The following is a 23,959-nucleotide window of genomic DNA, read 5'->3' on the forward strand; positions in this document are numbered from 1 at the left end:
GTTTCTGTCTCAAATTAATCATCTTAGTGTTAAATAACGGCAGAGAAGCATTCACCTTTGTCATCTACTAGTTTAAAATAAGAGCAGGAATCAGTGTTCAACGTCCCTGTGGTGTATTAAGCCTGGAAGCCACAAAAAGATTTTTAACATCTTAACAGATTTTGAAAATAGTAGCGGCCCCACACACGATGACTAATAATGACAGATTTAACAGGTCTGTTTCCTAGTATGTGGTGTGCCTGAGTCTTTTCAATATTGTGATTTTGTTAACAAGGGGGCGGCATGAACTTCTATTGCTTGACAACTTGTATGATGATAGCAAGAGGACTGACTCTACCTACTGAGCCACAGCAGCCCATGGTCCAGCTCTTGCTGGTTAGATTAAGGTCACTGTCACACCTGATAATAAAGGGGATTCGGGTCGACTGGGTGTTGAAATTGCATTATTGTTGCACTTCCCTGTGTCTGCTTTCACATTGCACTTGGTAAAACAAACCAAACTGTCTGGACGTTGTCAAGCAGTTAAACACTCACAGCGTTATTGTCTAGGGATGTGTGATTATGGCAAATATTTAAATCCCAATTAATTCAACTTTTACTGGTTATGATTACCGAGCAATCATCCCAACCTCTAACTAGGATTGAGGAGGTATACAGTGTTACTGCCGTGTGTTCAGAAATCACTTTATCAAGTGCTTGTCGGCGTGCACACACAAGCACAGCAAGCAGAGCACATGCCTTCTTTGGTTCAATAAATCCTTTATCAAAACGCTATGTGTCTACAAATAATACTGTTTATAAGGCGTGGTCTACAGGAGTGCTGGAAGTGATTTAGAGTGAACAATTGTTCTTACACAAAGTAAACTGAAGTATTTCAGGACAAAGGCACAAATGTAGTCCCCCTCTTTTTCCTTTCCGTCTATGGCACATTCATGAAATAGCGCTTCTCTCTTCCCTCCCCTGAATGATTGGCCACATTCAAATGAATTGTCCAGGTCTGAACCCCTGATATAGATTTAAGATAATTCAGATTTCTTGCCTTAAAAAAACTGTCTTTGACATCAAAAAGGTTACTGATTTCCCAACCTTTTTGGGGCTAATAGATGTTTAATTTCAAGTCCATGTGATAAAACATTTTAACTTAAACCAATCTGACACAGCAGTTTTAAGTCAGTTAGAGGCTCTACATGGCAGTTTTGATTATTTTTCAATTAATTCCCCAGCACTACCTTTACCCCAAACAAACAGTGATGAAGAACAATAAGACATAGAAGAAGACATAACGGCTTATCTGTTGGCCAGAACAGAAACCAGAAATCCATCTTTTTAAGTCATTTTCTTAAAACAATGAAACAACACCAAATTGATGCTGTCTTAGGATTTCTTTGGTGGACATAAGTAAAGCCGTGCTTTGTTCTCTAGGAGAATAAAGCAGATCGTTCCACTTGGCAGGGTGGTCTTTAATGTGTATGAGCACACATCGCATCCACACAGTCAATCCAGACACTCAAGACCACCTCTGTATGCAGTCTGAGTGATAAAAGGTATAAATGCTTGCTTCTGTATTGCATGTATTGGGTGTCTGTATGTTAGATATCTGAACCCTTGTTATGGAGCTCTAAACTTGACCTGTATTATGTTCTAGTTATGATGATCTGATTTCAACCTTAATATCAATATTTCAAAGGATTATTCACTTATCAGTTTTACCGCAGACTTCTCAGCTTTTGCTTCTTTATCGTGTTGACCCGAGGATATCACTGCTGCGACGGCAGAGAGGGAGAAATTACTAAGCAATAACACCCTGTTGTATTTCACCTGCAGTAACTTTTAATAATTTAACAATGTGGATATAAACGTGTGATCTTTTGGATGAAGGCATACATGGTGTCACAGACAAATCCACACTGCCTGCAGTGACGTGATCAAACCAACACAACCGTTCTATATGCTGTTAGTCTCTGTAGATAACAGAGTAAAGACAGATAAATGGAAAACTGAAGATTGACTCTGATTGGCCAGTCAGTCCAGTGAGGAGTAGTAAAAAGTGAGAAACATCCCAGCTGCTCCTCACAGCATTTACTTACCCTGACAGCACACCCAAAACCAGGTTGAGCATGAAGAAGGAGCCGATGATGATGAGGGGGATGAAATACAGCCAGTTCCACGTGTTCCCCGAGGCATCGTTGGCCTAAACACAAAAACAAAAACAGAAATGACAACATTCATATGCTGAAAGGGTTAGGTTGCTATCAGTGACCTGTCTAATGTTTTTATTGTTAAACAAACTCCACACCATGTTTTACTGCTGCCCTGTAATCTATGATATTTGCCTGGGGAGACTGCCCACATTGTTGATATCAATGCTGTTTTCCCACTGCTTCCTGTAGCCTTTATCAACAGCTTCTACATGACATGAAATCCAGCCCTTGTTTTTTGTTTTCATTAAAACAGCTGTGACTATATGCTGTGTAATTCGGTATTCTTCTGCAGTTCCTGGCAAGACAACACTAGCACACTGAACCCATCCCCATGCACACATCTCATAGTCTACTTCCAACAGGAAGTGACACATTTAGGCCGTATGTTTTATTCCTCTTACTATGCCGAATATATCGAGGTTAGATTTTGAACTGAAATCCTCAAAAATTGTGAATAACACCGACATGTTTCGTTAAAGGACACCGCATCTCGCCAATTCCACAGGAAGTTGGCATAACTCTTCTGTGAAACATCTGATTTCATTTAAATTCCACATGTATAAGTAAGCTCTGCTCCCCTACACATTAAAAGAATATTTTTATAGTTTTTCTGCAGCGCCCCCTACTGGCAACAGAAAGTTAAACAATTTGGCCACACCTGTATTTCTTTTACTGGGTTGAACAAGCTTTGCAAAGCAGATGGATTTGCCCATTTGCGTGTTTCTCACTGGTAAATTCATCTTGCAAAGCTCCTATATGAACAGTTTGGGCCCGGTTAGAAAGTGACAGGACCAGTCAGTGATGAGGGGCAGTTTCTGGTGCAGCAGAGTCGTGACATAAGCAAGCAGCAACTAGAGGCCGGTGCAATTATGGCTGAAGAGATTAGCGTGGATGCTGCTAAAGTGTCAGTTTTATCAGAACTTGACATTTCTTCGTTAAGAGAAGAACGAAAAACAGCACTGAGTTGCTTTCTTTTCAAAAAGGAAAAAGTCTACAGTCGCCATGGTTAACATCATGCAGTTCTCTATGGAGTTTACTCCACGATAGGGGTGCACCTCGGTAGGGGCTACGACGTCACGTGTTTTGTTGCTCTGATTGGCCCATAAAGATGTGACAGAACGTTTATCCAATCACCCTCTGAGTTTTGTATTGGTTCTTTTATTTTATTTTTTTTTCAAAGCCTCTGCCCTTTCCCAAATGCCATCCATGGGAGGTTTACCAGATGGATGTGTGAAACAAATCAGGTTAGGGTTGAACCTATTAAGCTCAGATTTAATTGAGAGGCCTCTATATCCATCCACAGCACAGGCTAGTCTTATTGAAGGACGCCTTACTGCTAATGGCGAGCATTTTAATAGCTTGCCATTTGACACAGGAAGTTGGTCTAATTCCGTCAGAGTGATTTTGTCATTACTAGCTCTTTCTTTGGCTGTCTCTGACAAACTTTCTATAGTTTTCAAGCACTCAGCTGTGAAGAACTCCCACACCAATGACGCCATGCTTAGTCATTGTTAGTAATGTGTTGTCCGGTGAGGGAGTAAACAGCTTTTTTTATCAGTGAATTTCATCAGTTAATATTTTATAATCAGAATAATAAATTGTGTAAAATATCTGGCTCAATCTGCTGTTTATCTAATATGCCAAAGTTTTCATTAAAGATAAGTGTAACGACAAGCATAGAGCCATAAGAAGAGGGTGATCCAACTGATTTGACATGCTAAATATGATAAACTGAAAGTGAGGTACTTCAGAAACAAGTCAAATACATGAGCTCACAACATATTAGAAATTAAAATAATCCCAAATAACAAGATCCACCATTTGTTTCATTTTAAAGACCCCTGCTCCTACAGTGTCGTCAATAACAAAGATTTAGATTTATGATCATGTGATTTTTTTTCCCACCGCAAAGTTTTTAAGTTTCTTCTGCCTTTTTATTGACTGTAATGAGCTGATAAAAATGCTCCAAATGTTGGCTAAAAGCTGCATTATCTTGAACACATTAAATGATCTCAAATAATAATCTGTAGTTCCTTAGTGCAGCAGACCAGAGATCTGGAATGAAGCCCTTCTGTAACAGAGTGACTAATGAATCTGGAATTAGTTTGAATTGAAAATTGAGTCTGAACCGAATCATGACTTCAGAATCGAAGAACTCGAGATACTGAAAGATTCGTTGCCCCAGCAGCCACCCTCTGTAACAAAAACTAAATGAAGACATGAAATCCTAAAATGTAGCTGTAGATGTACGCTTTTATCTTTGTGGGTTCAAACACATCCTAGCTTTGCATCCTGATGGTGTGGAGAAGACTTCCACACCTCCAAACACCCATAATCAGAGAAGTGCTGACGGAGCAAAGCACCGAACCGTGCTTGTCCTCACACTTAGCTTAAGCGCTATAATGGATACGATTCTCACTCCTTCTTTCCCGCTCTCTGCTGTCTCATCAGCAGCTCTCTTTGGAAATACAAGACAATAAAACTGTTGTGGTGGAGCAGTGTTGTGTTTGTGTGCGGTTTGCTGTTGAAGCAGTAATGACACACGCTGCAGCGGCCACAATCTGAGGCTCATGTTCCTCTTTGTGACTTCCATCCTGCCTTGGGGCCTTCAGCTGTATTAATGTTTACAGAATTCTTTACAGCGGGCTCACACTCTCCGGTTATTACCGCAGGAGGTTAATTTGATTTCTGGAAATAGTCTGCTGATGCTCTCCTTTACTGCAACCCATTGTGAGGGGGCCTTATCGGTCAGAGCCGTGTGTTAATTTTTATTTGTATGAACTAAACAGCGCTATAATCATCCGTTCAACACAATAGAGGTATTACAGAAGTTAATTAGAGGATAAAATGCTTACAAACCAGTTAAGCAAGATTCTGAAGACAAATACACAACATCACTGAAGGTGAGCTACCTCAGCTCACCTGTTTGTACCTGTTTGAACATATATACACCTGGTAGCCTCCTAAGCCCTCTACTGTTGCCCATGCCATAGGCATTACTGTAACTCCATGATAGCCTATTCACTTACTAAACAACACATTTTAGAAACAAACAGGTGCCAAATGTGAATTTCTTAATGTTAATTTAGAAAAGGTAGACAAAGTTCACCTTGCACGAAAGTGTGATTAACCTTGTGGTTATAATAATGTCTGTGTAGGTTGTCATTCTCCAGGTCAAATTTATCCAAATCTTCATCATTGTGGTAATAATAATATGGATGGTAAACTGCTATGGCTTTCCACTAAAACAGTGGTTCTCAACCTTGGGGTTGGGACCCCCTTGGGGATCACAAGACACCGAGAGGGGGTCTCCAGTGTTAGAGTTATAAACCCCCTTCTCCCCAAGCCTTTGATGGCATACTCAGTTTATGTCTAAGCATAGGAGCACAGAAAAAGCAGGGGTTTTTTTTAGATCTCTCTTACTTCTGTCTAACTGCACTCCAGCTTTCACATTTTAGCTCTATCCTACTGATGTGTGTTAAACTGCTAATGACATGAGCCTAGTTCCTGGTGAAGGTGTTCACAATAAAAGCGTTTAAAAAAATAACAGCAGCAGGCCTTTACTGTAAAGAGCTTGACGGGAGTACTGTGTTTAGCATTGTGTTAGCTTAGCTTTGGCTGCCGAACCGGCAAGTTTTTGTAGCTAGTTTACAGCAGCGTTTCTGACCTCATATGACGTCGCAGCCTGGATCTTTGACTCACCGTGGACTTAGACTGACCACAGAACAGTTTTCCATTTTGCCTCAGTCCAATTGAGCTTTGGCCCAGAGAAGATGGCAGCACTTCTGGATTGTGTTAACTTCCTCTTTCCACAATAAAGCTTTAACTTTGCAGCAAACAAATGGATTTCTCCAGATTATCAGAATCTTTTGAAATAGTATATATTATTGTGGGATAATCACCATATCTTGGTAACTGTATGTTAAGGAAATTGTTCTGTGATTTTTGACCAAGTTTTTTTTAGATTTTAGATAACCTCTGCCCATCTTTACTTCTGAGGGACTCAACCTCTCTAAATGCTGCTTTTATACCCAGACACGCTACTGGCCTGTTGTCAGTTTACCTAAATAGTTGGAAAATGCTTCAGTTCTCTTGTGAATAAAATGTAGCTTTATGAGATTTGCATTCTGTTTTATTTACATTTTACACAGCATCCCAACTTTTTTGGAAATGGGGTGCACATTGGTACATATTGTCTACTACTGATCACAGGCCTCTGAGCTGAATCTAACCAAAACTCTATAAACTCTCTGATACTGGCAAATATAGTGTTGATATAGTATCAAATCAGATAAAACCAGTTATTTACACCACTAGTAATACTGTGTTTTGTTAGCTGAATGTTTCCAGAATTCTCCACACAGAGGCAATGAGCCTATATAAAGAGACAACACTGATAGAGGTACTAGCAGAGCTGCAGATGACGGGAGAATCAATTTGAGTTTTATGTGACTTGTTTCGATTGATCTCCATGTGCTCAGGGTCTTATTGACCCAAACTTCCAGGATGCACGATAACGAGATTATGGTGTCTGCAGCTTTAGAGCCTGGATTAGGTTGCCACAGCTGGTTATTGCTCTGCTGTCAGCAACTTCAATTCTTCTTCATCATTCCTGATGATGGTATCTATTAGATGTTCCCTGGAGGACTGCTCATCGTCATGCTGTGGGTGACGTTTGGATTTGGTGAGGAGTCATCACCATGGCTTCGAACTCTGATGTGTTCACTGTCATAACCTCTGTAGGTCTGTAGGGCTGGAGATTTACTTCACACAGATGAATGATGACCCCTTGTCTCTTAATCGGTTTGATGCATCATGGTACGGCTCCGCTGAATGTGACAAAGTCTCACCAGTGTTACCTACTAGCTTTCAATAAAACCTGACCTTCATAAGAGACATTTACCAGGGCATTAAACACACCACGAGGAAGCTCTGCTTTCCTCCATTAGCTACTTCTTTTATTCAACTGAGAAGTTTTTTCAATAAAAAGTGAAGTTGATGATGTTCATTTGCAGAGCTGTAGAGATTACTCACATTAATCAGGATTGATTAAAGTCCACAACTAGAGCAGTATGTTTGTCAATCATGATTAATAACACACAATGATTCAGCCAAGTCAGTGTCTCTCTGCAGCCACAGTGAGGTGAAATAATCCCGCCATTGCTCCTTAAAGTCTCATTTCACTCAGAACTCACAGACAGCTGAGTGGGCAAGTCAAAAGTCATCTGAGCCCTGTGTTATTAAACATTTCCCTTTTTACTGCTCCCTTATTTCCTTTAAAATCGATAACAAGTTCCTTCTCTTACAGTTTTAGACAGTCAGCTTCCTCATTCATTTCTCCACACAATCTGCTTTCTTTCTTTTAACTTGGACACAATCCCACTCTCCAAGACACATTTCAGCCAATAGTCTCACGTTGTGGTTTGTTAAGGTAGTTATTATGGCAGCATAACATGTTTGGCATCAGGCTCTGACTTAATCACTCCTCACAGATTTTTACATAGAGAATTTGTGATAAAATAACAGCTTAAAACCCCCCATTCAGAGCCAACAGGTGGATGCTGGGGTGGAGTTGGGTTGAAACGAGAGCACAGTGCTGATCCTGGGCAGAGCGTTCCATTGCTGAGTAGAGGAAGGGACTGGAAATTTTGCAGCCTAAATAGACCACTAATTTAGGCAAATTTGAGTCATGTGATTTGATTAAGATGCATGTCAAGTGTGAATCACTGTGCCTGAGATTATCATCAGAAATAACTTGCTTTGTTTCATTTTTCATTGTGATGCAGAATGGTAACCACTGGAGGCAGAACTAAGAGACACATAAGTACAGTCATCACCGATCATCACAGCCAGTCAAAACTAAGAACACTTGAATCTCTAATGATGCTGAACCAGATAAGACCAGTTCAGACAGCAAAGGAGAGTCAAAGTTAATCCTACCCCAAGTGGAGGAGTTCAAGTATCTCTGGGTCTTGTTCATGAGTGAGGGAAGAATGGAGCTGGATATCGACAGGCGGATCATTGTGGTGTCGGCAGTGATGCGGTCTCTGCATTGGTCTGTCGTGGCGAAGAAAGAACTGAGTCGAAAGGCAAAGCTCTCGATTTACCGGTTGATCGACGTTCCTACCCTCACCTATGGGCACAAGCTGTGGGTAGTGACCGAAAGAAAGAGATCGCGGATATAAGCAGCTGAAATGAGTTTCCTCCCTAGAGTGTCTGAGCTCTCCCTTGGAGAAAGGGTGAAAAGCGCGGCCATCCGGGGGAGGACTTAGAGTAGAGCCGGTACTCCTCCGTGTTGAGAGGAGCCAGATGAGGTGGCTTGGGCATCTGGTCCGGATGCTTCCTGGACGCCTCCCTGGTGAGGTGTTCGGGCAGGTCCCACCGGGAGAAGGCCGTGGGGAAGACCCAGGACACGCTGGAGAGACTATGTCTCCCAGCTAGCCTGGGAACGCCTTGGGATCCCCAGGAAGAGCTGGACGAAGTGGCCAGGGAGAGGAAAGTCTGGACTTCTCTGCTTAGGCTGCTGCCGCCATGACACCACCTTGGATAAGCTAAAGAAGATGGATGGACTCCTAAATTCAAAAAAGCTAGAAAGCAGAGGCTGGTGGAGCATGATGCTCCATCACTACTTGGTTTAGATTAGTTCAGTGGGGCCAGATGGACAGGCACAAGATGCAATAAAGACGTGTGGCTGAGGCGTGTAGAGGCGGAGGTGTGGCGACCAACACAGCAGCAAAGACATCAGCTCAGAGTTTTACATACAAACTGATAATCACCGTTTCCTGCGTGGTTATTCCACATATTATACATTCAAATATAACATATTCAGTACATTCACTTTGATTTAATGGGAATTTCATTGCGTAAAATATTCTTCATTGCAGTTTAAGAATGATAAATTCCCATGAGTTGACAGAGACACACGGAGTCTGAGCCCTGCACGGCCTCATCATCCATCTCTGCTCCTCAATGAGCTATTTTTAAACATTTAACCTCGTCTATCAATACTGCAATCAGGGCAGTGGAGCTCAGCCTGACCTGACACAGCTGCAACAATCTGGATCTCCAGATTGGCAAACCCTCAGTGCAGCCAGCAGAAGATATTAAAAGACTAACAGCTCTCATAGACAAATAAAATTAAATTGATCGTATAATATGTGGAGACTGATGACTGTTAGATTCTTCCACAATTACAGCTACTTTAAACCTAAATATCTGTAGTTTGTTGTGTGTTTGACCAAACTGACTGATGAAATGAACATCCTTCTGATGCTCAAGGAAGTCAAATCTGCCTTCAGAAAGCTGCCGTCTCTTCCTCTCATCCAGACAAAATTCTGCAGAAGTGTTTTTCACACTAAGTCGATAAAATTGAAGCTCAGCTTCTGTAAAGAATTTAAAGACGATGAGATTACCTGGAAAAGCCTGAGAGATCGGCCTGAAGTGGATTCCTCTCCACAATAAAGCTCAGGCATTACCACATTTATCGGACAGACATTTAAATGCAGCTCAGACTTTTCTTTTTTGAGGCACTGGGAGTTTCTGAAACCTTAGTCAGGGATGAAATTGATGACTCTGTACACCTATGCACACATATCGTCTCTTTTATGCGTGTATTTGTTATGAACAGCAGCACATTAAAAAAAAAATACAATCTCAATTGGTGTCGATTATGAAACTTAAAAACTTTCCCCCAGCATTTTTATTGACCAGACAGGTTCACTTTCAGGGTGTTTTCCTCACCTGTCTAAGTCGGTCAAAAACTTGACTATTCAGAGCGGCGGTTGCAGCTCTCTCTCTCTCTCTCGCTCTCAGTCACACTGAAACTTCACTTCAAACACTGTGTTGTCTTTGGATTTCAATCAGGGAACACAACAGTTTTATGACAAAATTTCAACTTTAAAACTCATAAAGCAAGAAAGGCTGAACAGAAAGGCAGAGGTATTTAAGGGAAAGGGTTGGACTATGATATGAACTCTCTTCTAGTGAAACTCTCCATGGAGGTGCTGTATTAAGGAGGCAGATTCATCCATCATAATGTAGCTGTGAGCTGGAAGAGGCTGTATACAGTCAGATAGATCAGTGCATTAGCTGGTGTGGAGTGAGGCTGCTTCAGATCTTAGCTAACGGGGGGGGGGGGGGGGGTCACACCAGGCAATAGAAAAGCCATTAGTTGGCCGGTTTTCCCCCTAAAAGTGTTAGCTCGAGGACAGCTATCAGTTTAACAGCACCACACCCAAACTGCCTGAGAGGAGGAGACAGAGCAGAAAATAACAGCTCCTCACTGTCATAAAAACAGATTCAGATTTGATCAACTCCAGCTTCATTTTAGAGAGTAAAAATGTTTGTTGTACTAAAATGCTGCTTCCTTGCTGTCCAATCACATGCAGCAGGGGCGGGACAAACACCTCAGCCATCACAACACACATCTACAAATCCTGGATGACAACAGCAATGAGGTATAAATTAGTAATGCTGATCTGAGAGTGTCCCACATAGAGCAGCTGGACTGAAGTAACTCCAAATAAGCTCTCGCCTTCTCTCCATCCAGAGCGAGTACTTGACTTTGTATAAACAGTTTATACACTATATTGCCAAAGGTATTCGCTCACCTGCCTTGACTCACATATGAACCTAAGTGGCATCCCATTCTTAATCCATAGGGTTTAATATGACTTCGGTCCACCCTTTGCAGCTATAACAGCTTCAACTCTTCTGGGAAGGCATTCCACAAGGTTTAGGAGTGTGTTTATGGGAATTTTTGACTGTTCTTCCAGAAGCGCATTTGTGAGGTCACACACTGATGTTGGACGAGAAGGCCTGGCTCTTAGTCTCCGCTCTAATTCATCCCAAAGGTGTTCTATCCGGTTGAGGTCAGGACTCTGTGCAGGCCAGTCAAGTTCATCCACACCAAACTCTCTCATCCATGTCTTTATGGAGCTTGCTTTGTGCACTGGTGCAAAGTTATGTTGGAAGCATGGAATTGTCCAAAATCTCTTGGTATGCTGAAGCATTGAGAGTTCCTTTCACTGGAACTAAGGGGCCAAGCCCAGCTCCTGAAAAACAAGTCCACACCATAATCCCCCCTCCACCAAACTTTACACTTGGCACAATGCAGTCAGACAAGTACCGTTTACCTAGCAACCACCAAACCCAGAATCATCCATCAGATTGCCAGATGGAGAAGTGCAATTCGTCACTCCAGAGAACGCACCTCCACTGCTCTAGAGTTCAGTGGTGGCGTGCTTTACACCACTGCATCCGACGCTTTGCATTGCACTTGGTGACGTATGTCTTGGACGCAGCTGCTCGGCCATGGAAACCCATTCCACGAAGCTCTCTACGCACTGCTCTTGAGCTAATCTGAAGGCCACATGAAGTTTGGAGGTCTGTAGCAATTGACTCTGCAGAAAGTTAGCGACCTCTGCGTACTATGCGGCTCAGCATCCGCTGACCTCGCTCCGTCATTTTACGTGGCCTACCACTTCATGGCTGAGTTGCTGTCGTTCCCAATCGCTTCAACTTTGTTATAATACCACTTACAGTTGACTGTGAAATATTTAGGAGCAAGGAAATTTCACAACTGGACTTGTTGCACAGGTGGCATCCTATCACAGTACCACGCTGGAATTCACTGAGTTCCTGAGAGTGACCCATTCTTTCACAGAAGTTTGTAGAAACAGTCTACATACTGAGGTGCTTGATGTTGTACACCTGTGACCATGGAAGTGATTGGAACACCTGATTTCAATTATTTGGAAGGGTGAGTGAACTTTTGGCAATATACGTAGTGTATGAAATGCAAGCAGCCAGAGAGTACAGATGGGTGCAAGAATATAAAGCAAGACATTACTCAGTAGGTTTAAAACTTTTATACCAGATAAACTGAACAAACTGTAGTCTCTTCCTGCATCTTAGCTCCCTTAAATGCTGTCTCTGATGCCCTATTCACAGGGGACTAGTATTACCTAGGGACCTCTGGTTAGTAAGAGTTTTTAATATTTGTGCAGAGTGTCTGTGTTTCCAATACCATGTGAGAGTTAAAGTAACCTTTCATGACAAGTAGCAGTGTAACGTTTCATTTTTTAAGTCAGTAACACTTACAATTACAGAGAATTCAGAGCACTTGATTCTCATTTCTTTTACAGCCGACAGCTAGCTTAAGTACAGCAGCATCCTGGGAGAAAGAGTATGTGCTGCTGCAAGAGCACACAGACACACAAACATGGCTGAGCACTCAACTGTGAGCTCTCTGTCCTGGAAATACCTGCATTTTTTTCCCTCCTTGAGATAAAGGACTAAAAAGAAAAGGAAATAAGCTTTGCTCACCCCCAGGCAATTCTAACCTCATGAAGCACCCATCTAAACAACATGCTTTGGCTGAACTAATTTAGTTACAAGAGAGTCTGGTGTTACAAACACCGGTAACCCTGGTTCAACTTACATTCGCTCTGCAGACCAAAAGGAGCCACTCCATCCAATCAAACAAGGCTTGAATTTAGATCACCACCACCTGACCAGTGTGTCATCAAGGAAGCATTAAACAGACTGATAGAGAGGTATGTTGTTGAGAGACATGCTTCTGATATCAACTGTAGAGTCCACTACCTTCAGAGAATACCAAAATACAGATGAAACAAAAGGCAGGACTGTGGAGAAAGACATTTAGAGAGTTGCTGGGATTTAATTTGTTTACTGTCAATGCAGTACAGCTTTTTTAATCTTCTTAAAACAGTTTACACATGCTCAACTAGAATTACATGTTTTAACACTGCCAAAAGTTTTGAAACATTTCTACTGTTTTCTAAGCTGACACGCCAGATAGACTGTCTCATATATGCATTGCATGGACATTTAACATTCATCTGGAAAAGATTGCTATCAGGGCATTTGGGAAGGGCGGGACTCAAAACGTACTGTTTGTCACATTCATCACTGGCCAATCAGAGCAATTGTGGATTAAACACTGTGGCTGGGTGAAAACGTCTTCTCCACCAAGAGGAGCTTACAGTGTGAGAAGAAATGTGGTCCAGTTCTGATTAAACTGCTACTATACCAGTGCTACAACCGAGCTAGCCACTCCTTACTTTGCAAAACAGATGGATTCACCCGTTTCCGTGTTTCTCATTGGCAAATCCATCGTGCAAAACTTCTGTCTAAACCGTTTGGGCCCAGTTAGAAAGTGACAGGACCAATCAGCATCGAGGGGCAGTAATTTCAGGTGCGGCAGAGTCGTGATGTATGCAAGCAGTGACAAGAGACCGGTGCAATTAAAGCGGAAGACATTAGCGTGGATGATGCTAAAGTGTAAGTTTAATCAGAACTTGACGACATTTCTTCGTTAAAAGAAGAACAAAGAACAGCAGTGAGTTGTTTTCTTTTCAAAAAACTGCCCTCATCATAGTCTGTAGGAAACACTGACATGTAAACTGTAACATGCAGATGCATTTTTAAGAAAACTGGTTCATGTAATGTTAGTTCAATTTAACACTGAGCCATCCTCATGAAACATCTGTGAGCAGGTCAAAGAGACAGTGAAAGCTGCAGAACTGGATGGGAAGCAGCAGTGAGCTGTCTGCTGTCTATCTTGTCGTTGCTGTCCTGTCACTGCTTGTAAACATGGTGCTCCCCAGAGCTCGTCTCTGATAGCATCTGAAAGTGTGCATGCTGTGTTCAGGTGAGTGGATACTCTGTCACAGTGGGAGGACTCATGAAAACGGCCCGCGCTGTCCCTGACGAGCACCGAGAACATCTGAAGGTGAAGCAGTCTCCTCTTCGATGACTAACAGGGCAAAGTGAGCATTACAGTAAAGACTTACGGTAAATTTTTATAAGCCACGGTCTGTTGTGTCGCCAGTCCCAGAGGAGAATTAAATTGTTCAAACCTTCTTCCTGCACCGTTATTTCTACTGTGTCTAATAAGGCCAAAAGGTCCTGTGTTCTTTCTCTGTTGCTCTTTGGGTACCAACTTTAAATGCTATTCAATTTACTTTGCTATGATTTTTTATATTATGGTACTCTAGGAGCCTGATGTTATTTTTCTTTTGAAATATTCTGTTCATTGTGTATGGTGTAGAATGTTATCTTTCTAATGGAGCCTGGAAGATCCCAAGACATACAGCATTTCTCTCTTTGCAGGACGATCAAGGTAACCCTGACTAAACATAATCTTGGAGTTGGCACAGGCAATAAGTTGCTAGTCACTTCGTGTCTTTAAATGAGGAGCCTTTTCAATCAAAGCAGCTATCCACTTGGACTCATTATTTCCCACAGTGTCACAATATAGAGGCCATGATTATAAACACATCACAATATACACATTAATTCAGGATAATAAACATGTCCTACACAGAATTAACGACAGCAACTGCTCTTTATTATAGACAACAACAGCAAAAGAAAGGTGTGTGACTTTAAACACTTAAATTCAGATCCTCAGAGATTTAAGAAGTAAAATTAAATATTCTGTTTATAATCCCTAAGCTTTAAATAAATGCAAATATAGTAATATTGTTTTTTTAACTTTAAATGACCCTCTCCTAAGAATGTCTTTTTGCTTTAATCCTGCATAATTAGCCCCCTATAGGTTACATTTTATAGTTTTTCCAAAGTGTTATTTTACACTTTTTTTAACAGCTTACATTATTTGACTTTGCCAAAGAAAAAAGAAAAATCACAAAGACAAAAAACAACTGGGGTCTAAATTATTGGCCCCCTTTAGAACTGACTGTTCTGTTGAGCCATAATACAAACCACTGTTGTGCAATGATGTGCTTTAACTTCGTAAAGCTCAAAGCTTGGACAATCGTGTTCAAACTGTAGGTTATCTTCACATTGACACAGTATATAGATTTTAGTCAGAGTTTGAGCTGTCACTGGAGAAAAAATGTAAAAAAAAAAAAACAAGAAAAAAATCAGTTTAGAAAAAGAATTTATGATGCTCACAAAGCAGGAGAAGGATTTACAAAGTTATCACAGCATTCTCAAGTGTCAAGAACTGGAATTACAAGTAGCAACAAATTCAAAGACAGTCCAGAACAAGCCTGGCAGAGGAAGGAAGAGAAAGATTTCAACAACTCTGGAAAGAAAACTAGTGAGAGATGCATCTAAAGAGGCCAGAAAAACTGCAAAGACACTGGTGAAGGACTTGTGTGAAGATTTTGAAAGAAAACTCCAAACAGTAAGCAGCAAAACTGGGTAAGAGTCGTCGCTTTGTCTTGTGACCCAACAACACGACTGGCCTGAATCCCATTAAAATCTGTGGTGTGAACCGAAAACAAAGGTTCGTTCCAGATCAACTCTGGAGGAGCTTGAGAGATTGGCCAAAGAAGAAAAGGGTGGGGTTCCTCAGGAGACGAGTCTGAGACTTGTTGAAAACTACAACAAATGACTGAGAGCTGTTATCCAGCAAAAAGGAGACACAACAAGCTATTAGCATCAGGAGGCTAATGATTTAGACCCTGGTAATTTTTGTTTTTTTGTGAAATAATTTTGTTTCTGTGTAAATTAAAATAATGTTGACATCCAAAATAAAAGTAGGATGTTTGGAAAAGCTGTGTTAAAATGATCCCTTGCTCTGTCAAACAGTACATTGGAAACACTTTTAAAATATGATCTTTTCATCCTCATCTGTATATTTTTAAGAAGTATTTATTACTAAGTTGAAAAACAACCCCTTTAAACTCTGGTCCAAGTGACTTAAAGGCTCTAAATCAAGGGTTAAAAGGTTAAAACATTACATCCAAAACTTGTGGTTACACTGTAATTTATCAAAAATATCTACCATTAATTCAACAACAAGGGTGGAGATTTTTAGTTTGGTTGCACATAAAGAAAATCAGATTTTACTTTTCAGTCCTCTCAGGTAGCAAAAATGACTGCTAAGTACTTTAAATAACCATGAAATTAATCACTGAGTAGATTTACAGACTAGTAATTTTATTTCCACCCTCAGTAAACATAAATTAAAGTAACTGTACTTATATATCAGCACAATCCTCTTATACTCTCTCCAGTCCTGCTAGCTTGGTGTTTTGTCGTTTGTAGATGAGGGCTGGTGTTGTAGCAGTATTACCTTGCTTCTGCACAGCTTGCATTTTGCATGATTCATGTCCAACTCCAGATTCTCTGGTGTGTGAAATAGAAATACGAAATAATCCGTACCTTTGCTTTTAGTCTTTCTGGCAGCAGATGGACTTTCTCATCCATATTAGTAATACTTTGTTTTGATCAGAAGCATACGTTGTATCGAACAGTTTTGCACCTGCACCATATGACAATTTTATTCCAAAACTGCCTCGCAGCATTTGTGGCCTATCCATCCTTTAACATATGTTTGATACATGTATCATCATCAAGCAGTATAAGACAAGCCACTTTATTAGGTACACCTTGCTACTACCAGGTTGGACCCCCTTTTTTCAGAATTACCTTAAGTCTTCATGGCATAGACTCAACAAGAGATTTTGGTCCATATTGACTTGATAGCATCACACAGTGCTGCAGATTTGTTGGCTGATGCAAATCTCCGGTTCCACCACATCCCAAAGGTGCTCTATTGGAATTGAGATCTGGTGACTGTGGAGGCCACTGGCCGATACAGTGATTTATTGTGATGTTCTAGAAACCAGTTTGAGATGATTTGAGCTTTGTGACATGGTGCATTATCCTGCTGGAAGTAGCCATCAGATGATGGGTACACTGTGGTCATAAAGGGATGGACATGGTCAGCAACAATATTTAGGTAGGCTGTGGTGTTTAAATGATGCTCAGTTGGTACTAATGGGTCCAAAGTGTACCAAGAAAATATCCTCCACAACATTACATCGCCAATACCGCCAACAGGTTTCTATAAATATATCTCAAGTCCATCACAGCTGGCCTTCAGTCCTGTGGCTTCAGGAATGTTCTTTTTGTGGTCGTTTCCATCACGTTTTGGTTCCTCTTCCTCTTCCATCACTACTGATATAAGGCAGGATGGATCCATGCTTTCATGTCATTTACTCCAAATTCCATCAGTCCTACCATCTGAATTTTGCAGCTGAAATCCAGACTCATCAGACCAGGCAATGCGTTTCCAATCGTCTATTGCTGAATTTTGGTGAGCACATGTAAATTGTAGCCTATGCTTCCTGTTCTTAGCTGACAGGAGTGGACCCCGGTGAGGTCTTCTGCTGCTGTAGCCCATCTGCTTCAAGGTTCGACATGCTGTGCATTCAGAGATGGAATTCTGCATACCTTGGTTGTAACGAATGGTTGAGTTACTGTTGCCTTTCTGTCATCTTGAACTAGTCTTCCCATTCTCCTCTGACCTCTGACATCAACAAGGAATTTTTGTCCAAAAAAACAACAACTGCTGCTCACTGGATGATTTCATTTCACTGGATGATTTCACTGTAAACCCTAGAGATGGTTGTGCATGAAAATCCCAGTAGCTCTCCCTCCCATTCTGATGGTCGGTTTGAACTTCAGCAAGACGTCTTGACCACGTCTACATACCTAAATGCACTGAGTTTCTGCCATGTGATTGGCTGATTAGCTATTTATGTTAACAAGCAATTGATCAGGTGTATCTAATAAAGTAGCCAGGTATAGTACACTGTAGCCAGGCTCCAGCCAGCTTTTTAGATAAAGAAAGGGTGCTGAAACTCTCATTCATTCATGTTATTTGTAGTAATAGAAGCCTTCTGATGTACCACCACAATCCTGACTATAACCGAGGAGATGGTAATGCTAAGTGTAAATGGTATCTAATCAGGTCAAGGGTTGAACTATAAAATAAATATGTTCACACATTTTCCCCTCAAATCTACTGATCTTTCATCACTTGTTTTGTCCCTCTGAATTCTTGCTGTACTGTATGTTCATCTCTAAAACGTCTCTGGTTTAGTGAATGTTTTCCACACACAGAGCTGTAGCAAACAACACAGCTGTCAGAAACCACAGTTTATGGTTGAGGGGTCTCGGGGTCTCCTAATGAGGAACTGACAGCCTCAGTTTTGCCCTCCATCCCCATCACAGAGTCACAGCGCTGGCAGAGACAGACGAGGAACCCGTCCGGCCATGATGGATGGCCGCTCTGATGAAGAGGACACAGCCGGGTCCCACAGCGGCAGGAAATGAGACAGCCGTCAATCCTCCCTCGACAAATCAATCCCTGTATCCACCAATCATATTCAACCAGAGCAGCAACCTGTGCCTGCGGTCAGAGCGTATTACCCGTCTGTCAGCCATCCAGCAAATGGGAAGAGGAGCTGTCAAATGATGGATGAAGGAGTAGTCTTAACCCCCAACCCTCCCGCCCTATATGGACTAATTCTGGATTAACACCTCCGTCTAATGGGGATTATTCATCATGAGAATGACGACAGCAGACAATACTGACGGAGCAAAGGTCCTAAATCTTAGAGAGGATGTTGGAAGGGGAAGATGTTAATGGAAAGGATTAGAAAGAGAACCAGAATCAACATAATGAGAAAGAAACATCAGCTCAAAGAGAAAAAGGGAACTATGGACAACAAGCAGGAGACGTTTACGTCACCATTTCTTTCTTTTTCACAACAATAAATTTACCTAAAGTTACTCGTTTCACTGAAAAGCCAAACTGTACCAGGAAAAATCAACAGTCAGTTCGGTACTTTGCTGTGCCATCCCTGGTCCTGTACTGCTCTAGCCTCCTGATGGCCATCATCCAGGACTGTTTCAAGCCCATGCCCCACCTCTCCAGGTATCCTCCCAGCTACCCCTCCACAAAGGCCTCGACGTCTGGTCCAGCCCACATAAATATATAATATATATACATATATTTATGTAAATATATAAATGCAGATGCAGCTTGCTTGTGTTGTCTCAACCAGCACAGTGCCTCTGACCATCAGTCAATATCCAGGCTTCACAAGAGTATAGTATGACCGGGAGGACCAAGGACTAAAAGACTCACTTTCATCTCCATGTTCAGATACCGGGGACATCCCACTGTCTTGCACAGCAAACCCACCACCCCATGCACGAGTCCAAGTCTGTGGTTGATCTCGGCCTGGCAGTTAGTAGATCGATGGATTAGTTTGATAGATGAACTGCTCCACAACTTCCACGCTCTTATAGTCCACAGACAAAGATTCAATGGCAGCATCCAAGCCATCCCAAAATGCCTGGATCTCTGTTTTGGCCCAGAAGATGAGCATTCCCAATGTTTCAGCATCCTAACTCAGCAAGTTCAGAGCCCCCACAAGGACATCTACAGTCTTCACAAGGATCACAGCTTCATCAGCAAAGCCCAAATCAGTGAAGGGCATAGGAGCTAAGACGCCCCTGCCTCACCTCAGAATCAACTGGGAAGAAGTCAGAGGTGAAGCGACTTCCCTTCAAGGCACTCTCTGTACCAGAATATAGGGCAGACATCAGCTGGATGGCGAATGTGGAATGCCACGGAGCTCCAGGATCCTCCTAGGGTACCCTTTTCTATCGATTCAAACACCTTCCAGAAGCAAACCTAGACTGTAAGCAACCCACTTTGAATTCCCTAAAGGCTACAGTGAGGACCTGAAGTTCCAGACCTGTATTGGAGCAGGAGATCATGGATCCTGATTAGAAGAATCCGTGCACTGAGAGGAGTTTAATTCCCTTGTACATAACACTAAAAGGAAAAAAAGTGAACATCACAGCCTCTCTGATTTGTTTTGTGGTTTTCCCTTTCTGATCAGAACTTAAAAATGATACAATGAAGCCAAGAAGTGCTGCATGATTAATAAAATCTTATCTAATTTAATTGCAGTTGAAATTCTGATGTAGGGCTGTGCAAATTACATAACAGCACAAACGGTTGCACTGATTTTGTACACAATGTAATTTGAAAGGTTTACAAAAATGACCACAGAGAGGCCTTTAGGTTTAGTATCGCTATTGCACTTTCTTTTCAGGAGTACCTTTATTTTCAAGAAAGAAAAAAGGGGAAAAATGTATTTTAAAAGCAGTAATGTAAAAACTTTTTTTATTTTTAAGTTACTTTATATTTGAGCTGAGAATCAAACTCATGAAAACCAACCTTTTTTCATTTTTTTATTGCCTAGTAAATGAAAAACAAGGCAAAGAAAAAACAGTCACTTATGAAGTATTTTTAAAATTCTGAATTCTAAATTGAGCTCAAATTTTGCTTTCTATTTCCAAATAGTAAGTGTGAGTCATCTTATTCCTTGATTTTGGATTTTCATTTTTCAAATTTGCTACAAAAAAACAAAAAAACATATAATTACCAATAACCCCTCTGCCCTTTAAACTTGAGCTCCTCATGGAAATGCAGAAGGGAATAGTCTACTGCCAACTGAATTACCCTGCTGCTGAAATACGCTACGCAGTTAAACTTGCCTTGTCCTTAGATGTGTTTTACTGAGTCAGTTGTACATGTGTTACCTTTATGTTTGGGGTGTTTCATGCATCTAATGCAACAAAACAAGAAAACTTTTCGGGAAAAAATGAATAAGAACCTCCCTGTGGGTACAGTGTTGAAAGGTTAAAAATGACATTTTTTCTCTACAGAGTCTGATGGCTTTTACTGGAGAAAAACCAAGCTGTTTCTGGAAAAAGAACAGTTTGGTTTTTTTGTTGTTTTTTTTTTACAAAAAGTCACCCATTGTTGAGATCATTTCTGTAATGTAGCTAAAATTACAATCTCAGCATGTGAGTGACAAAAACAATGACTTCAGATGGATGCACTTTGATCAGGCACACATGGGAATGTAATGCTCTTTGTAATTCATCTTCAATCTTCATGGTGTGGGAAGTCGGAGTTCTTTTTAGGTAGTTACACGATGAAAGGAAAGAGATCCAGCATAAATACGCCCTACACTCACTGTTTTATAAATCATAAACATGACACACTGATCCAGGATGAACCACTTCTATTTCGCTTTTTCGCTGTATTCATTTTATGATTTCAAATCAGGTGATGTTCTTAATTTCTGTCTTTACATTTTGTTTTATTCTGTTTTGCCTTTCTTGTTAAGTGTTCAATCCAGATCACAGGGAGTTATAAACAACATAGGATGGAACAAACTAGAACTGTCACTACATAGTTCAACATAATTGATAAGACAAACATGGAGATATGCATCCACTGATGCAACTTCATGAACCTATTAGTTATTTCAGCCTTAAAGAAAAATCATCATGACACCAGAGTTTCAAATTCCAGAATAGTTCTTATAAAAATAGAATGACAGCAATGTCTGTTGTGAAGAAAACAGAAGGACTAAGTATCCAGTCAGAGACATATTTGATGATGATGACTTTTAAACTGGTTAGTTACTGCACTGCTAAAACAGCAAGGTTTGAAACCATGAATTAAAGCCAAGAGACAGCTTCAAAAATCGCAGTCTTTTAAATACAATGTTAAACACTGTTACAAGATATATGCAGGAGTGCATGTACAAAATGACTCACTGACATCCAGTGACCCTTGGTTGGCATTTGCAAGTTCTGTAAATTTATGTATGCTAAGTGTGTTACACAAAAGTAAAGTAGACTTCTTCATGAACAAGTCAAAAGCCCGATTTCACACCAAACATACAATCCAGCTGGAGTCAGACTGTGCAGGACATCAGCCAACAAGTGTTTGAACAATGTTAGAACCAGGGCTGACAGCTTCCATTGGATTGTCGATCATTTGGTTGAAAAGCTCTTTCCCGGCCAATATCCCCCTGGTCGACGAGCCCCCCCCCAAACACGCTGACCAGGGGGCAGAAGCAGTAGTGTGCAGCTGACTGATATAGAGAAGTGCTGCTGGGGACAGAGGAGAAATGCAGCACTGGGAATTACAGGTAGAGAAGCACACAAAGCGCTGCAGAGTGGGATATTTTCTGATATTTTTACAGCACTAACGCTCAGACACAACGCATCTTCAACTCGTCACAAAGTTGCAGGCTTTTTGTATTGAAGTCACGCTGCTGAGTGTCTCTGCTCTGCCCTCCCTCACTGCATCAACTCCCGTCTCCCATGGTTAGTTTAATTCACCTGTCGACAAATAGGCTGCGTGGTAACATCTCCTTTTGTAATCTCCTTAAAGTGTTCGCATTAACGTTAGCTTCTCTTACAGACAGAAAGCAGAGGTGATAAAAGACAATGTCTACTGGTCATTAGGTTCGACGAGTGAACTTCTTTCCCTCTCACCTCTGTAAAAAAAAAAAGCGCTGCATGATGCCTGCCTTGTGCTCGTAAATGACACAGCGCGGGCTGGATCAAGTGATCCTGTTATTAATTACTGTTATAAATGAATAAAAAACAATGACCTTAGGTTATTTTGTAGGCTATATGCATATAAAGAGTTACCGCGCTGGGATCATGGAGATCATCATCATCAAAAGATGCCAGCTTATAAATATGAAAAGTAAACAACCATTCCATCCTGTCATCATCATTTTCCCACAGTCTTTCAGGATTTTTTTACAGACTTTTCATTAATCAAACGTAATCTTAAATCATCACAGAAAGGACACTACAAAAGAAAAGAGATTAATTGTCGACTTCATCTTAATCACAGAGTATTTGTATGTGTTGAGTTGAGAAATGTATATATATATATCTATATAGATCTATATAGATATATATAGATCTATATATATATATATATATATATGTATTCTGCATTTCCCTTTATACCCAAGCAAGTAGATTTGTGATACCATTTATGGATTAAGTTGTAATTGCAAAAGTTTCTAGAATAATCACAAGAGTACCAATCATGCAGCACCAAAACAAATCCTGACATTCCCAGCTCCATTTTCCAGCTGCTCCTGGGGCATTCTTTTGTTTCTACACTGTTGTAATCAGCTGATAACAACACTACAAATAGACTACAAAATTCCATTATTGTGATCTCATTTGATCAAGCCTTTTACTATTAAATAATAATTCACAGCTCATTTGTTCACAGAAAACTGGTGTGAATGCTGAAATAATCACAAAAGGAATCAGTCTGAACTGAAAAGCTTTCCTAAATCAAATCTTGAGATACTGGAAATTCACAACTCTATGTAAAATCCAGGAAGTTCCATTTGACACAACAAAAATATGAAGAAGCTGCTTGAGAGGATCATTATGGCTTTTAGAAATAAATTCAAACAAACAACAGTGAAGCCAAAGTGATGAATCTGTGTGTAAACAAATGAATCCTGAGTAGAGCCTCTCCATCAGTGACAATAAAAATGCTAACACAGTTTCACATAAACAATGTAAATACAAGAAAGTTAATCTTAAGAGAGTCTGTGATGAAAAGAGCTCATTAGTTCTGCATCAGTGTATCTGCATCAGTACTTGTGTTTCTGTTTCAGTGGGGAACAATGATTTGACATAACAGAAGCATCAAAGCAGCATCCTCCATCAGCCACGCCTTTTCTTGCACTCAGCAACCAAACTAATATTGATCGTTCTCTACCTCCATTCTCTCTCTCTCTCTCTCTCTCTCTCTCTCTCTCTGTGTCTCTGTTTCAGCATGATGAGCAGAAACTCACGCGCATCCTTCTCCCACTACAGCTGTTTAATTATTTAACCTATTACATAATTGTTTCTCTGGTACAATACAAGCCAGAGTTTATGCAAATGGCAGAGCGCTGTGATTTGTTTCATGCTAGCAGTCAGATTGCTGTGTTGTGGTTCTAATGGGAGCTGTGGCTGTGTGAGTCATCCTCCGCAGGCTCTTATGCTCTCCTCTAATCATCCCCGAGAGGAAGGGAGGGAGGGGAGGGAGCATTCAGGAAGAGCAGCACTGT

At 40.9% G+C, this 23,959-nt stretch overlaps 1 protein-coding gene across 1 annotated transcript in view; it reads right to left on the reverse strand.

The window, feature by feature from the left end:
* Positions 1-23,959, reverse strand: part of cacna1ba (calcium channel, voltage-dependent, N type, alpha 1B subunit, a) — a 213,345-nt gene that overhangs the window by 118,215 nt on the left and 71,171 nt on the right. Inside the window, 1 exon segment of the mRNA XM_041787071.1 lies at positions 2,088-2,191. Coding sequence (XP_041643005.1) covers positions 2,088-2,191 — 104 coding nt within the window.

Source organism: Cheilinus undulatus, linkage group 5, assembly GCF_018320785.1.
Source record: "Cheilinus undulatus linkage group 5, ASM1832078v1, whole genome shotgun sequence".
Taxonomy (NCBI): domain Eukaryota; kingdom Metazoa; phylum Chordata; class Actinopteri; order Labriformes; family Labridae; genus Cheilinus; species Cheilinus undulatus.